Source organism: Ochotona curzoniae, unplaced genomic scaffold (genome assembly GCF_017591425.1).
Source record: "Ochotona curzoniae isolate NIBS_2020 unplaced genomic scaffold, NIBS_Ocur_1.0 scaffold_3890, whole genome shotgun sequence".
NCBI classification, from domain to species: Eukaryota; Metazoa; Chordata; class Mammalia; order Lagomorpha; family Ochotonidae; genus Ochotona; species Ochotona curzoniae.
The window spans coordinates 8,913,573-8,932,065 of NW_024467115.1; the positions used below are offsets into that span (position 1 = coordinate 8,913,573).

The 18,493-nt window shown below is 36.3% G+C and overlaps 1 protein-coding gene across 1 annotated transcript in view; it reads left to right on the forward strand.

The window, feature by feature from the left end:
- The window catches only part of RSPO3 (R-spondin 3), a 75,398-nt gene extending 57,557 nt beyond the window's left edge, over positions 1-17,841 (forward strand). Inside the window, exon 5 of the mRNA XM_040965463.1 lies at positions 17,654-17,841. Within this exon, the coding sequence (XP_040821397.1) occupies positions 17,654-17,841 (188 nt within the window). The remainder of the gene's footprint in view (positions 1-17,653) is intronic.
- The last annotated feature ends 652 nt before the right edge of the window (positions 17,842-18,493 follow it).

The window sequence follows — 18,493 nt, forward strand, 5'->3', positions numbered from 1 at the left end:
TTGGCATTTCATATTTAATTACAGTAGATTACTCACCAAAATAATAAATTTAGATTTATGAGATACTTTAATGTTCTTAAAACAAATGAAAACCACCCAAGAGGAAATGCACCAAACCTGAGGTTGTCCAGATTGCACTGCTGAGATTAAGTAGAATATCACTCATTTCCAAGGGTCACACAATTAATCTCAGCGTGGGAGTTAAAGCAGTGACTAAGCAGAGAGGGAAGCTGAAGCACGAGTCTGCACCAAAGGCGTTGAGCTCCAGCATCAGGGAACTTATTATTTCCTTTTTGTGAATAGAAATAGACCCTAAAATACTCTTACTTCTTAGGGTCCTAAAATCCCACTTGTTTAGCTCAGCAGCTTCTCGTAACTACTTTTGATATGTTCAAACAGATATAAAATATAAGTTGTTGAAAGGAGCACAATGGACTTTAGTGTCTAGAAGGGGAAACAGGATTTCCTTTTAGATGTCAGAAGCTCATTTGGCATACATTTTAAAAATCCAGGATTTGGACAAGCAAAAACTCAGGATATCTTTAAAGAAATATTCTACTCCAAGGTTTATATGTTTAAGTTCAAATAAAGATCATTTGGCTCAAATGACACCTGTTGCAAAACATTGCGGAAGATGCTTGCCCATCAATCCTTGTAGATAAATTACTGAGCTTTGGGTAACCTTATGGTTTTCCTTGTCAGAAAATTGTTATTTCCAATAAATACTATCTGTTCTCCCACCATGCTTAGATTTTAAAACCTTATGGTTTTTAATATGTGATGAATTCTTCTGAATTTGGTTCCTCCTGAATGGTAAGGTCTTCCTCTAGCTGGACAGAATTTTGACCCAAGATCGGCCTGCCTTTATGGTTTCTAATGTGATATGCCACGGCTGATGGCCCATGAAAGTGACTGCTAAGTCTATTGTTCACATCAATGTTCCCTCTGGATATTTTGCTCATTCCTTGGGAATTTAAAAGAATAACAAATAACCAACAAATCATGAAAAACTATAACATGTTACCCAATTCTTGGGAATAAGCCAGTGAGACTAAAATCCGCTTAAATTTCACAAATGGGAACTCCCAGCCTTTTAAACTACTAAATTGTATCAGAAGTTCACTGGTTCCAATTGCATATCTGAGCTGTACAGCAGAAGCATGTTTATCTGGTAGCTCTCAAGAAGAGGTGCTGCTTCTCCTTTGAATCCAGCTGGCCAAATGTAGGATCAGGTGCTCTGTGTTTGCCCACAAACACATAGTCAGGAGCTGTGTGTTTCCCCCAAGACCCAGAGGGTCATGCCCTGTCAGGAAGAAAGTATGGGTGCCTGTGTAATCTGAAATCAGCTTTTCATTGCTCCCTCTCTTCCAGGTGTCCAACTATGACCAACTATGAGAGTATACACTAAATGCAGACCGCAAAGTGAGATTGATGACTTAAGAAATGAAGCTTTTAAAAAATGTGTATCTACACTTTCTCTTATTTAAGCTTGCATAAGAGCTAAATGACAAAGGAGATGGCTCATAAAAAGCCAAACTTTTTCTTTCTTTTTTTATTTACAAATGTGTTTGTTTTTCCTCAAAAGTCAGTTGTAAGTGCTGTCCAGGGAAGGGCGTCTGAGAAACCCAAATAATCTTCTTAAAGTTTTGTTTTGATTGTTGGAATTTTGTTATTGTTTTCTCAAAAAGAGAATGGTGAAATAAGGTTCATTACAGTCATAATAGCCTCATGATCTGTGGGACAGTGTCCTTTGACTCATTTCCGAGTCATTTCTTCAGAAATGAGTGCATTGCTTCTTATTTCTTCGTAGAAAGAAGTGGGAAGTGAACATGCTATTCACTGAATAGTGATAGGTACATTTTAAAGTACACACAGGTCTGTGCCTTTTATAGGGGATACTTTAATAGAGAGCATGAACATACATATTGAAATCTTAACTGGTTCTAATATCATACACCACTCCTCCAGATTCTCCAAGCTCCATCCAGAACTTCTTTATTGTTAAACTTATAACAGAATTCCTGAATTAAAGCAATTTTGACATGAATTTTGGTTTGTTCTTGGAATCATAAATATAAAAGAGAAAATGACTAAATATGTAGCAAAAGAGTTTTAAATACCTCTTCAAAAAATTGCCTAAACTGATTGGGAGTCTGATGAATAAAAATATTCTTCATGCTGGAACTATGCCCCGTAAGTCAGAATAGGTTAGAATATATTGCCAGAAAGTCACACTAGGCTAAGTATCAAAATAATACAACATGCATTGCTTTGTATTACATTATATGGATATAGATGTTTTGCGAACTTCTACAAATGGAATCAATACAGCATGTGGATATATGAAATACATATTTTTCTAGATCTGAACTCTTTTTTTCATGTTATACTTCAAAAGTATGAAAGTATTGCTGAGGAGCATCTGTGTCTTTTCACATATAACTTTTCTTGATTATTTCTAGGAAGGCAGACTAAACATGCAATCCTGACATAATACAGCATCCCATTTTGATTTCTGGTTCGCCCAGAAAACCTTACCAGCTGAAAAAAAATCTGAAAAAAAGCAAAACTTTCTAACCTCAGGCAGTTCTTATGATAGAAAGCAATGAAGTGCTAAACACCAAGAATAGAAAAAACATTCAAATAAATTCCCCAAAGTTCCTCAACTACATTGGTGTAGGTGCATGGTGGAAGGCATAATTTCATTGTTAAAAAAAAAATTCTCTGTGTTCACATTCTTTTTCTTTCTTCTTAAGACTGATCTTGCAGATGATACAATCCAGATGGATTTCTGCATAATAGGACTTCTTGTTCTCAAATTGACAAGAAAGTATACCCACCATATATGGGAATAAAAGGTAGCTACGTATGCTAAAATACTTTATTCAGAAATTTGGTGAATAATTCAATGAAACATTTTTTAGAAAAACAAATCTTGGCTTGGAATAAGAACTGAATTAAGAATAGAGCCATGAACATGAAATAGAAATAAATGTATAGTTCTTTTTCCCTGAGACTCAGCTGTCTTCAATTTATCATTCGCCTCTAATCATCAATAAATTCAATTTCCTGAAACAAAGTTTTCAGAACACAGACTAAGCCCCTTGCGTTCCAATTGTCTATAGACAAGTCAGGTAATTGTTAACTCGGGTTATCTTGTTCAGTTTATTAGCCCCTGGCATTTGAATGATGGGATAGTGGTCTTTAAAACTGTTCTTGGAATATGTGCACTGAAATATGAGAAAGGAGTTATAAGGTTGTGCACATTTTCTGTTGCTGTCACATGTTGTTAACATTTTAGTGTCTAACCACAAGTTGACTATCTTACACTACCATATGTTACATGCCCAGGGACAAGATGTCAACAAGGCACTGTTATTTACTGGAAGCCCAAAGGGAGAGCTCGTCTCTTTGCCACATCCAGATTTTAGAGGCTGCCCATATTGTTTGGCTTGCAGTTTCTGTCTTCATTTTTTAGGTCAGAGACGGCAGGTATGAATCCTTCCACAGAATAATTCTCTTTCACTTCTGCCTTTTTGAAGGACTAGAGTAGTTAAATGGGTCAAACAACATAATTACAGATAATCTTTTCTTGGCCAAGGTCAGCTGATGCTAAACTTTAATTCCATATGCACCGCTAATTCCCTTTTTTCATATAAATTAACGCATTCACAAGACACAGGAATTGGGATACGGACATAATTAGGAAGCGTGTAATTTTGCCTACCATAGGACTGTTTCAGAAAAATGTCCTATTTCCTAAAATTTTAAAAAGCCTTCCATTTATGAAGGGGTCTGTCTTAATAGGCACTAAGTAAATGGCCTCCAGCCCAAGTATAAACCGTATCAGACACCAGCTTTCTGCATTGCAGGAAGGTATCCTCAGAGAAAGGTAGAAGGAAAACAAGAATGAAAAAGAAGCAGTGGGCCCAGTGCGATGGTCCAGTGTCCAAATCCTCACCTTGCAAACACCAGCATTCTGTATGGATGCCAGTTTGTGTCCCGGCTGCTCCACTTCCCATCTAGGTCCCAAAATGTGGCCTGGCAAGTCAGTAGAAGATGGCCCAAAGCCTTGGAGTTCTACACCCGCATGCGAAACCTGTAAGAACCTCCTGATCCCTGGCTCCTGGCTAAGGGTAGGCTCAGCTCCAGCCTTTATGGTCACTTGGGGAGTAAATCAACAGATGGAAGATCTTTCTCTCTCCATCACTCTGTAAATCTGCCTTTCTAATAGAAATAAAGAAAAAAAAAAAAAGAAAAAGATGTAGAATCTTGAAGTAGATCAGGCCAAAGAGGCAATGTAATGCTTAGGAAATAGGAAAGAAGTAAAACGCTTCCATAATTTTACTAGTCAGATAGTACTGTTGGGTTAAGGATTTTCATCAAAGGTCTTAGAGGAATTAAGTGATCTTCCGTCCTTAGCTATGTCAAATTGAATAAAGTTTTATTTACTTATTTTTATTTTACAAGACAAAGTTAGAGACGGAGCAAGATATCTCGCATACCCAGATTCCCTCTTTGCATGTCAAAAATAGCTTAGGCCGAGGACAAGTTCAAAGCCAGGAGCCAGAAAGTCAATATAGAGCTCCTACATAGGTGGGGTGACAGGGACCCAAGTGTTTGTGCAATCACTTGCTTCTTCCCAGAGTGCAGATTAGCAAGGAGCTGAAATCAGAAGCAAATCCAGAACTTAAATTAAGGTACTCCAACATGGAATGTGGACATTCCAAGCAATGTCTTAAGCAGTGTGCCAAATACCCTCCCTGATCTAGTTTCAAAGGTGATTTGATGCACGCAGCTGTTTCATAAAGACAATCTTTTAAATTATATTCACTTTAAGGGTTGTAATTTCATAACTCTTTCCATTTCTTAGTTCTCATACATCACTTATTCCATTCAACTACCCCAAATAGTGAAAATAGTAGATTTTATAGGTCTATTTTATGAGGTAACTTATGCCCAGAGAGGTCTTTCCTTAGCATCACATTGCTGATAAGTATGACAGCCAACTATATTATGCACATTTCCTGAAATGTATTTCAGGTTTTTAAAGTTAAATGTCATTTTTGGCGGGAAGCATATCTCTTAAGAGATGAGGTCTGGAGAGCATAACATCTCCCAGGAAAGATGGTGACTGAATGGTTTGGCAGAAAATCAAATCAGGACCTTCCCCTCATTAAAGTCACTGATAAAGCAGCTATACTACATCACTGTTCACCTGCTAGAGAAGAATCAGGAATAACTTCACAGGGAAGCAAATCTTAAAGGATGTTTGTACATAGCCAAATGTTAAAGGATAGATGTACCCAGACAACGGATGATTGTCAAAAACCTCATAAGGCCTGGGCATTTTGCCGTAGCGGGAAAGACATTTCATGTCTTGGCTGCTGACCGATATCCCTGCCAATGATCTGTGAGAAGCAGCAGAAGGTGGCCTATTGGGAGACATGGATGTAGCCCCTGCCTCTTGGCTTCACCCTGGCCCAGTACCGGCCACTGTGGTCATCTGGAATGGGAACCAGCAGATACGTCTCTGTCTCCTCTCTCTCTCTCTCTCTCCCCCTCTACTCACTGTAACTTTGATTCTCAATATAAATTAACAAATCTTCTAGAAAAAGACTTAGAAACCAGTACAGTAAAATGCATTAAACTACATGAAATAAATGTTAAATATACTAGTATGCAGAGATAGAGAATTGGGTTGCCTCCTAGGTCTGTTTTTAGCAGTAGTTTATATGGTCTATGAGATCAGTCAGTAATGTGTTAAATTGTTGTTGAGTTTTAGAAATTCTTTGATATTCCTTCTGTTAAGATAGATTCATACACCCACAATCAGACCTACAAATACAGCCCAGAGACTTTTTTTTTTTGCTTCACTCAGGTCCTCCATAGCTTATGAAGTTCCAATGGAGTTTGTGGCACACCTGCCCCCAATATGCTAAAGAGTGGCCACAATATATAAAGAAGCAAATATTCTTTTCTTTTCCCAAATCCTGGCAGAAAAATAAGCCTGCCAATCTTACTTCCACTTTTCTTCAACACTTTTACTTCCAAATGTTTTTCCCATTGATTTATTTTATTTAAAAATTTTTTAATGACAAAGAAGAGACAGAGACAAAGATAGAAAAAGAGTTCTCACCCATTGTTTCACTCCTCAGATACCCACACTGGTCCAGCTCTGGGCTGTGTCCAGAACTGCGAGCCAGAAACACAACTCAGGTAGCTCTCATGGGGAACAGAAGTACAGTCGCTGGGGCCACTGTACACTTCCTCCCAGGTGTACATTATTCTGAACCTGGAGTCAGGAGTCAGGTCCGGGCATTGATGTGAAACACCGACTTCTTAATGGGAGACTTAATTGATGGGTTAATGACCCATTGCAATATTTTTATTCATGTATCTGTTTATTTGAAAGATGAAGCCACAAGGGAAGCAGAGAGCAAAAGAGAGACCATGGCAGAGAGACACCTATCTTCCACCTGTTGGTTTAATCCCCAGATGGCTGCAACAGTGGGGCTGGGCCAGGCTAAAGCCAGGATCCTAGAACTTTTTGAGGTTTTTCACTTGGATGTAGGGACCCAAGAACTTTGGGCTACCTTCTCCTGGTTTTCCAGATTATTACAAGAAATTGAATTAAAATGAAACAGCTGTGACTCAACCTGGCACTCATTAATGGATGGTGCTGCAGGCTGTGGCTTAATGTGCTATACCACAGCATTGGTTCCAACCACTATGATATTTTAAATAACCTCTTGATCATGGATATTTATCCTGAGAATTATCTGGCAATAAGGAAAGGCCATATATACATTGGTTGGTTACATTCCCCTTTCCTGTCTCAACTTGGTTTAAGGCACACAGGGAGATGTTCACTTTACTCAGAACATAAAAACCAAGAGTTTGGGTACTCAAAGCTATTTATTATTTTAAAACGATATCATACCTACTCTACTCTGCCTTTATATTTTATTTGATTTTCAAACACTTCAATAGCACAACAAACATGTGTTATTCTGGAGGTTAAATAAGACAAATTTCATTCCTTCAGGAACTGTCACATTTTCTCTCATTTTCAACTCATTTGCTTAAGTCTTTGCAGGACTTTCTCTTCCCATTAATTGCATTACACATGCCATCTGCTGCCTTTGCAACACCCTCTTAAATTAGAAGTTTCATCATACTACCCAAAGGTCCTTCAGTTTGATAGTAGTCCACTGAAAGCAAAATTTAATGGATTACAACAAAAGCCACAGTCATTCAAAACTCAAGGGGAAGTCAGGCTTCTAAGACTGTGAATACCACTTCAAAAGAGCATCCAAAAGCCCCAGGATTGGGGCAAGATGGGCAAGGATCATATTTCATAACTTTAAAAGACTACATTCCCAACTCCATCAAATAAAGCACCGTTTATGCCTACTATACGGCATAACTTAAAGAACAAAATGTTGTTTTGGCATCTTTCAACTTTTCCCAATCATCTGAAATTCTCTTATTTCCTCATTTTCCCATCCTTTGCTCTCCCTGACTGCCTCCTTTTCTCTAAAGAATCTCAGAAGCATTCTATGAAGCTACTGTTCCCAGCTTTGGGCTGAGAGATGGAATTTGGCCCATAACCCCAACCTAAGGGAAACTTCAGAACCTTCAAATCCCCAAGCCTGCTCTAGAATTTAAATGTCTTCTCAAAATAGAAGAGTTGAATTTGTAACTTTTCTGTTGCAACTTAGACTTTCTTATGGCTTTTCTTGAAACAGCCTTAGGCATTCTCTACTTACTCAACATTCACATAGTCCAAAGAGGATCTGCTAGAGCATGACAAGTCAAAATTATTTCCTTGTGACCATAATGTAACTCCCTGGAATGGGTAGTAGCCACCTGAAGCCGATACTGGAACAGACTGGCTGAAGGTTCTGCAATAACAAATGGGGTTTATTAAGACAAGTTGTCAGGACACTGAATAATCAGCATTCTTGCATATGATGGAATCATATCAAAACAGCTATCCTTGCATTTGTCTTTCCCTAACACTCAAATTGGGTGATGACCATAAAAATCAAGAGAAGGGAACTGTACACATCTTCTTAATCTAATTTGTAGAGCAAATATTTGTTGAGTAATTATTGTATTCAGGCTTTTGTGAATAGCACTTTCTTTGTACAATATATGAGGTATGTGGACCTCAAATGCCTCTCCTTATGTAGCAAATTATAAGAATTTTTCAAGAAACCACTGCTAATAATATCCACTCTACTTGTCCCCCAAATAACCTGCCCTGTGAATTTTATTTATTTTTCTAATAAATTAATAAAAATTAAGGCTAAATTTCTATTATGAGTAATTTCAGCAGATAGTTACATTAATTGTTTCTCAAAATTTTTTTGAAAAATGGAAACAAATTTTAAAATCATGCTGACAAATTACCCAGGATCTGAAAATATGAATAAAAATCCAGTAGTTGATATATTCTGGTATATATAGAGATTTGGACTAAACAATGGAAGCACGTTAGTAAGAAAGGAGGAGGTGTGAAATTGGCTGTTGACAATAATATCAGTGATGGAAGGAATAGTAAATCGAGCATCTGAAAAATCAAAAGTAGTTATTTTAATACTTCTTCCCAGATGCTTTGAAGCACCATATACAATTTTCTCCCTAATATTTTGAAAGTTTTTGAAGATAAAAATTACAAATGGTACATGCATTAATCTTTAGAAAGCTTGATATGATTAAGAAGGTTAATAATAAATTACAAACTATATGACCTAAGTAAGTCTCTTGATTTAAGGTGTAAGTTTCTGAACACTCTTGTAAGGGAATAAACGTGCTTTCAGAACTACTTAAAATTAAGTGGGAGAATAGAGAGTCTTGAAGTTGAAATTTTTAAAATTCACCAATAAATACAACTTTTCCATCAATGCAGAGAAGGGACCTATAAATAAATATGTACACATACATTTCACATATATATGTATGCACACACACATTTGTATCACATGTGTGTACACTTCTAACCGCCCGACTGTAGTATGCATTACACACTGATGAAATAGAGTTGAAAGCTATAATTGAGATAAAGTAAAATTGTACCAGTCTTGCCAAAATATGGTAGATAGTTCAAGATGAATAAATACCCAACTGCCAAAAATGTATTAATACTACGTTTGAGTTGTAACCCAATCAGATATTTTGATGAACTAATTTCAAGAAGATATCTTTCTGGTTTGGGAAATGCATGTGTAAAGTATCCCTAATTAAGAACAAGCATGAGCTCCAAGAAACAGAATAAGAAGGTGAAAGTGCTTGAAACCATCTGCATTACCTGCTTTGTGTGAAATAAGCCCCTCTGGCCTTACGTACTGGACAAAATTATCAAATTTTAATAGAGGCTGATTGAGTTTTCCAAGTTATCCCAATTAGCTAGCAAATCCTAAATCATATGCATTTTATTTGTTTTTATTTTATTTGAAAGACAGTGACAAAGAGTGAGATGATCCATTCTCTGGCTCACTTTCCCCCAAAACCGGCAACAACCTGGGGTTGACCAGTTTAAAGGCAGAAGCATGGAACTCAATTTGGGTTCTCCAGGTGGGTGGCAGGATCCTGGGCATTTTCACCAACATCATATTAACAAGAGGCAGGACTGGATACAGAGGAGCCAGGACTCAGAGGGGTTTCTGATGCCTGGCTCATGGAGCAAATTAACCCCTATGTGCCAAATATTTACCCCTAGAATTCAGTATTTTAAAACGGGGAATACACCAAAGGAAAAAGAAAATATTAAAAGCAAAATAAAAACAATGAAGAGTGTATTTGAAGGTCAATAAGTAATTACCTTTACATAGATAGTTGATAAGTAGCAGAAAATATGAAAGAGTATAACTCTTGCTAAATTATAGCAGAGTAGCATGTAAGAGATTTGTAGAGTTTTTTGCCCCCACCCTGAATTGGATGTAAATCCATATTAGAGCTATGCTTTACCTCTATAGAACTGCAAAATGTTTCAAGGAAAAGAATATGTGGACCATGAAAAAATGAGAAATAGACAGCAGAGTCTGCTAGTACCTCAGATTATGGAAGAGAACAGAGCGATATCAAGAGCTTCGATATACCAATCATTGCCAACACATCAGCAAACATAGCTTGTCCACTCCCTGTCCTGTCAATGAAACTGAGAAGGCAGTCGGAGTAATGGAGGAAGCTTAGCATAATCAAACATGGCTATCAACACTTCTTTTTGCGTCTCACAAGAACAAAATTGTGAGACAAGTTCTTGGAGCAAATGGAAATGCATCCAAATGGAAATCAAATGATAAATGCCCGGAGATTATTCTTTCTTTGGAATTCTTTCAGTTCTTCAATTTAACCAGCTGGAATGAATTTTCAAGTAGTGTTCTTTGCAGACTTTTCAAATGAAAGTCTTTGCTGCTAAGTGAAAAGCTGTATTTCTTCAAAGATGAAGACAATACCCTTCACTTGGTGATTCCTTGCTTTTTTTTTTTTATGACACTGACTATCTTTAGGCCATAAAGAACTCAGAACATGTAATTCAAGCACCAGAGAATAACTATGGGCCTCCATATTTAATAGAGATGGAAAAATTCAAATGTTAATTTTATTTTCAGCTCAACATGAAGACTCACTTTTTCAGAAATACAAAAAGTTCTTGAAAATTTGACTTGTAAGATATACTATCAAATATTAGTGGTTTCTGACTCTCTGAAGTAAATTAAATAGATGAGTCAATAAATTTCTCTTCATTCTTTTTCTTGAACATGTGTTATTCGAGTTGAGAAAGCATGGTAACTCAGAAAGATTTAGAGCAAGAAAATAAAAATTCACAAAGGAAAAATTTGTTTGAAGATCCATGTTTTCAAAGCAATTTGTATTGCAGATAGTACTTTCGATTGATTTGTTAGCAATGTGTTATTAAACTTGTTACATTTAAATTTTGAATTAACACAAAATTAGGCATGTTTTACATGAAGAATGTAAAAAGTTTTAAATGGAAATATATATAACCAAACACTAATAAAATCATTTTCCAGAATTCTTAAAGGGAAGTTTAGACAGGTATTCTGAATGATAATTGTGAATTCTAGCTAAAAAAAGGTTTAGAATAAAACAAAGATAATACAATCTGTAACTTCATATTTGATATTAAGTGAATGATAGGAATTGTTGAAGCATGTCACTATTTTTTCAAAATTTATTATTTTTTTTTATTACAAAGTTAGATATATAGAGAGGAGGAGAGACAGAGAGGAAGATCTTCCATCCGATGATTCACTCCCCCAAGGGACCACAACAGCCGGTACTGCGCCGATCAGAAGTCAGGAACCAGGAACCTCCTCCGGGTCTCCCACGCGGGTGCAGGGTCCCTTTGGGCCGTCCCAAAGGCTTTGGGCCGTCCTTGACTGCTTTCCCAGGTCACAAGCAGGGAGTTGGATGGGAAGTGGAGCTGCCGGGATTAGAACTGGCACCCATATGGGATCCCGGCATGTTCAAGGCAAGGACTTCAGCTGCTAGGCCACACGGCCGGGTCCAGCATGTCACTATTTTTTAAATCTCTGGGAAAACTATCGTAAAAATGTAATCTGAAGGAAATACTTTTGGCATTTCATGCTCCCAGGTTCAGATCTGCTGATTCAATCAACTACAGGTTGAAACTGTTTGATTAAAAAATTGAATCTGTGATTAATACATGCAAATACTCTAAACAGTAAAGGATAACAATTATTTGTAAACCATTTATACTGTATCAGGCAATAGAAGTAATGTAGACATGATTCACAATGTATAGAGGGATGCGATCACCCCACGTCAGAGTGCTGGAGCCCACTTTCAGTGGGTGACAGAATGTGATTTCAATCTTGATGTGTTTTAGAGGTCACTGCTAGCTGCAACAATAGGGTCAAGGTCCAAGTTAATAGCATTTAATAGAGTCTGCCACGATTACCAAATTGTGCTCATTTGACTAATTGATCACATGCCTCTTGAAACTTAAGAACATTAAAAATTGATTCCTATGTAAATCTGCAGAGGAAGGCAGTTTTCAGTTTTAATTTGGAGAAATTAAGTGCCTATTTTTAAAACCAATTCTGTGACATATTTATTGCATCTGCTGTAAATGTCCAGGTTCAAATTACAGCAAAGGGAATCGATATTTTATTTTATTAAAAATAAGGAAGGACTAAGAGTATGCCTACATATCCCAAGTCAGTTCTACTTGGTTGTACGATAGCCAGGAAGGACAGCTGGCCTTGGTGGCCTGCCGAAGTGGTCTTCACCGCTAGCTCGGAGTGTTCTGTGTTTCTCAGTTTAAAGTCCTTTAGCTGCATATGTCATAATTTCCTTCTTTAAAAAGTTCCCCATTCTTACACATTTTCCACCATGACATCTTAATTTTCAAAGACATACGTTGGCATTTTCAGATTCTCTACATAAAGTGTAACTGTTGATCTGAAGCTTGTTAGATTACCCTTTGCACACCGTAATGCATTTTACAAGGAATGAAGTCAGAGCTTCAAATGGGATTTCATTTCATACTAAATAAAAAGACCTAGCAAATGTTTTAATCATTTCAATAATTATTTGATTAATGTACTTGACTCATTGAATCAGTAACATTTAGCCTTTTGTCTAGAATGTGGGATGCATTTTAGCTTTGCTGAGAAAAATTATGACCTAGTGAGTGTTGGGAAGTGGAGAGTGCAGTTGCTCAAAGCTCAATGGCTCCCCTTAGTGGTGCCTTATAAAAAATTCACAAAGCCCCTGACTTAGGAAACAAATTTTTAAAATAAATAAATAAATAAATAGAGGTATATTATTTTTTTAAATCATGGAAATTGCTACATGAATTTTATGATCTAATGAACTCCCAAAATTGTTTAATTTATGATTCTAGGGAAAACAATCCTTTTATTCAAAGCTGCAACAAAGGTAAACGAGTATTAAACATATGTGAGTGTATAACAGGGAGAGTAATTCAGGATCATTGTTTTACTTTGTTAAGTTCATGTCTGTTCTTTTTCATTCATATATTTGCCTGAACAAGTTTGGAAAGGACAATTTTCAATGAATTTTCGTGTAGTGCCTGGGTACCAACTTCATATATTTCTATTAAGAAAACTTCTCCTAAAAATTAGTAGTTATCACATGTCAAAAATATGCTTGATATCTATCAGGGAATTTAAATTAAAAAAAAATTTGAAACGAATTTTGAGAGCATGTATTTAGGGAAACTGGGCATTTTTATTGCACCACAACTGTAGATAGAGCTCTTAGACATAAAAATAAACTGGTTATTAGCTTGAGCTTCATGGACCCTCCTAAAAACTGCTAACTCATAGTCTTTAAGTCACAGGACACAATTATTTTCGTTTTGTAAAATATGCTTCAGTGTCTAAAATTTGGTCTTCAGAAGTTGCTAGGAAGTGCCTAATGTGTGTATGAAAAACTGTATAATTGAGATTAATAGGAAATAATTTTAAACTCTCAAAAATGCCTGTTATGTATTTCATTATAATAGCTTGCAACGAAACCTTAAATAATATGGACCTCTTTCTCAGAAAGTAAGGCTCAAATACAAATATCAGTCATTGACTGTATTCCCTCTATGTATGCATATTACTTGTACAAATGTTCTGAAATAAAAAATGTCACATGTCAGAATGTCCTACTGGCCTTTTCTAAACAAGGCATAGAAACTTTAAGCCCTGACCTTTCAGATTCCGATACGTGGGCTTCTCAAGTCTTCAGTACCACTGGTCCTCAGAACAAACTCCTAACATGGCAATTGAGTCCTGTATATCTTTCCAACTTTTCTGGGTAATATACTATATATAGACTCTGATCAAACATAGGAAGTCTACTTTCAGTGTCCCAGATGCACCATGTCCTCGCATGCCTTCATGCCGATGACATACTATTCACTGTCTGGCGTACTCTTCTTCCTTCATCACCAGGGCAAACTTAGTTATTTTTATGTTTCAATCTCAACTCAAACATCATCATCCCATACAAGAAGTTGCTCAATTTCTGTTCAAAAAGTTCAATGTTTTCCCTGCTGTGCTCCCAGTAGGATCTCGTGCATGCTTCCATTTTAGTATTGGGATTAAAATTATCAACAGTTTTCTTATCTCATCTCATGCTTTGGGCATGGAAGGCCATGTCTGGGAAATGAGTTACTAACATTAGATTTCATTGGTCCCATGGTAAACAAATGGCAAATACTGTGCAAAATGCTCTACAAGCATTTCATGCAGTCCTTACAAAGTTGCACAGGTAGTACTAATTATTCATGTTTTAAAATATGAGACAGTTAATCTTGACAAATATTAAAAACTTGCCAAAAATCACACAACTGGTTGATTAAAGAGCTACAATTTGGACACAGTGCTTTCCTGACATACAGACAGCATTCTTAAATATAACAGCATGGTGCTTTCTTGTAAGGCAACTGAATGAATTGTAAACAGTGGTGTATTTGGCCTATAATTCTGTTGGCTGGGAAGTCCTAGAGCATCTGGTGCGTCAGCATCAGCATCTGGTGACAGTGTTTGTACCGTATCATGACATGGTAGATGGTCAAATAAGCAAGAAAGAGAAAGGAAATCAGGCTGTATTCATCCTTCTTATGAGAAGCAAATTTCCCTGATAACTATGGTACTCGTTTGGTACTGGCAATAACCCATTCATGGAGGCAGAGCTCTTACAACCCAGTTAACTCTTGAAGGTCCCAGCTCTTCATACTTTTATCCATCTATTCTATTTAAACATCAGGTTTTGAGGGGGCATCCAAACCACAACAGGTTCAGATTTTACTTGAGTGTTAATAGTGACTTCTCTTTGATGTTTTTACTCAAGCGTCACCCTCACCATTGGGCTTCCAATGGAAGATGAAAGGAATTTTAATCACTGAATACTCCACAACCTAGTTCAGACACACATGTGCAAGAACATGTGCACATCTATTCACACACATTTGGTGAGTGGCAAAGCACACATATACGTAAGATAGTTATAAACAGAATGCTTAGCTGGCAGAATTGCCATAAAATGTAAAAATACTATTAACCACATCAATGAAAGGGTACTAGAATAGAAAAAGAAGTCCTCTTTAATGAAAACCTTCCAAATTATCCAAAATTGCACGTGAATTTTAATAGACTACAGGCACTCTCCTGCATTTCCATTTTCATTTCTTGGACAAGAGGAAACTATATTATTTATGCAAAAGTGCAGTTAGGGTTTCCAACCACTAACACATGGCCTGTTAAAAAATAATAATCTCATTTTTCTATTGTGCAATAGCCCTGTGTTGGGCAGCAACAATGAACAATGTGCTAGTTTCCTGTGACTTTATCAGAGCCTCCTCTTTCATTCACTGCCCAGACTAAATAGTCCTTGGATAATAAAGCTGTAATATTGACTTTCAAGCTACTTCTAAAAATGTTTCTCTGTATGTTCAGAAATAGTTATACCAGTTTGCAGAAACACACTGCAGTTTGAGGATGTTGTCACAAATAGCTACACAAACATATAAATAATTCGTGGCCAAGGAAGGAGTAATATATTTCTTATGTTTCTAAAAGATTATGGTTGGGATCACAGCTGTAAAATGTTGGACCATCATCAAGAGAACAATGTCAAACACTAAATTTCTGGATGATTTCAATAAAAATAACATTTTGTTTGGGGTCAGTAGTTTTTATGGAACTTTGGGGTGATTTGTGCTGACAATTTTTCTGGAGCTGAACTTGAACAGCTCCAGAATGTTCCTTAAAATGGAAATATTATGTAATTCAATCTTTGTGGCTGTCTCCTTCTGAAATCCAAGCACAGACCACGAGAACCAACAATTCTCTCTTCTCTCTTTCAGTTTGGGCAGCTTTATAAAATTCAGATCATGTTAGATAATTTGAAAGGTGAATTTACTTGTCGATTTTCTGTGGTTGCTACATTTAAGTCAACACTTGAAGGATGCAATCATTAAATCCAACACCAACAAGAGGGATCTGGATTCCCTCTTCAGAAAACTTTCCAGCCAGCAACGCTGTTTTATGTGGGGAAACACCGGTGTTCAGGTAGCTCAGTGTAGTCTTAGGAATTGACTCTAATGTTTGCCACTCATCTCAATATATTCCCTCAGATTTGACAGATATTTTGCCTTGCCCTGGTTTGAAATCTCCTTTTTGTTAACCACATATTTAGAGTCTAGAACTTGGAGGTGTGTTATGTTGATTCCAACAAAGTACATTTTTACGAAGTAACTGGAACATTTTGCAAATAGAGTCTCATGACAAAGTTAATTGTGGCATAAAACTATTAAGCCAAGAAGACTGTGCTGCCTTACAAGACAAATGCAGTATTAATAATATTGCTCCCTAAGATTCTGTAACTAGAGATGAAGAAAAGAAAAGCCAAACCACTGAATTCAATATCTGCAGGCTGTTTCAAATTCTGAAAATATTTTGATTCTCTCATGCAAATAATTTCACCAAAATACTTTTGTCTCAAGTGACTTATTATAGACAGACTAATTTCATATTTTATATGGCTCGCTATGCAGGGATATGAATTCAGAATTTGTTCCACATTGAGTAGTTGATCCTTCCTTTTTCATCATGTATATTGCATTCAGGCAATTTCTCACTGGGTATATGCTAGTGGATGTTACTAAAACCATGTCCTCAAGAACTGTTTCGCTCTGCAGATTGCCTATGTAAAGTGTTTCCATTATAATAAAGTGCCTATGTGCTTTGCTGTTTTGAAAATAAGAAAAAAAACATCTTTTCCAATTTGGTGGCAGGCTCATGTGTTTTGATTATGTTATTTTCTTCCACTAAAATGTTCAATGGTTCTTCAGTTTCAACAGAATAAAATATAGTTTTACACTTGGCTCTTTACTGACCACAATTTGCCTTCTTATACTGAAACTTTTAAAGTCATACTGAATGACTTTTCAAACGGAATACTGTGATTTTGCTTTAAGCCCACATTTCAGACTCACAGAAAGGTTAAGAGCCTCCTGTTTAATCCAGTTTAGAGCCAATCAATACCTAATCATTTGATCACTAGAGACACAAATTCCCTATTCTTACAGCTTGCATCACAAAGCTAATGATAAGTTACAGTCACCACCATTCTTTAGCTAAGTTACAATGAAAATTAATTTCAACATATGCTTGTTAGTTATTCTAGGGTTCTTAGTGAACTATTTGTATTCATTATGCAAATTGATTCATTTCTCCTAGGTGGCATGCAAATATCTCAGCAAACTGCAAATACGTAACTGAGTTCAATATGATACCTTAAATAAGAACCAGATAAAATATAAATAAAATTTTACAGACCAAGAAAATTATATACTTTTCTTAAGTATACATAAAAATACTGTAAAATAAATATCAAAATAGTAAGGTAGAACTCTGTAATGTTCAAACTAAGTCAGTTGGTTACATTTTGTATTTTTCATGTTTATGTGATTTGGATTATATCACGGATTGACAAACTAGGTGAATGATTTACATAATATGTTTACACGTATATATCTATAGATATGGTGTGTAAACTAAGAAGAAAACTAAGTCATTGTGAGAACTTAGTTTAAAACATAATTGAACATAGTTTTTAAAAGAGTATGTTTTTATTTCAGGAAAAAAAGGAAGAGAGAGGAAAAGAAAAAAACTTAATAAAGAAGAAAGTAAGGAAGCAATACCTGACAATAAAAGCCTGGAATCCAGCAGAGAAACCCCAGAACAACGAGAAAACAAACAGCAGCAGAAGAAGCGAAAAGTCCAAGATAAACAACAGAAATCGGTATCAGTCAGCAGTGTGCACTAAAGGGTCCCATGAGATTGTTCTAGACTCATGATGCTGCTATCTCAACCAGATGCCCAGGACAGGTGTTCTAGCCATTAGGACCACAAATGGATAACATATCAGTTACTGCTCTGTCTAAGCAACATTCCAAATAGTTGCTATATCCTTCCTACGAGCATAGTAAAAATCAAAGAACACAAATTCAAAGAAGGGATACTTTCGAATGATTATCTTATGTGCTTCTGCACATTTTTAAAATACAAGAATTTTGTACATAACTATCAACAGGCTATAAGATATAACAACATATTGATGACATCCAGAGAAGAAACATCTTGTCCCTATAAAAAAATATTCTTTCAAGCTGTTATCTTAAGAAGCAAACGTCTGCAAATTCAAAGATCCAGTATCCCTTCAAAACAGATAGGCGGTCAGGGGAAAGATCATGGATGATGTTGCTTCATCCAGGAGGTCTCGAGATCTCTTAGGGCAGTCCTGGCATTTGGAGTCATAGGACACAATCATCATAAAAACAACTGTTTTAATATCAGTTCTATTGTCCTCATTCTGTACTTCTACAAGAAACATGAGAGTGTATACCACAGTTAAATACACTGTATGCAATTTGATAAATGGCAAAATTTGGAAGAAATTATAGAGTTGGAGATTGCTT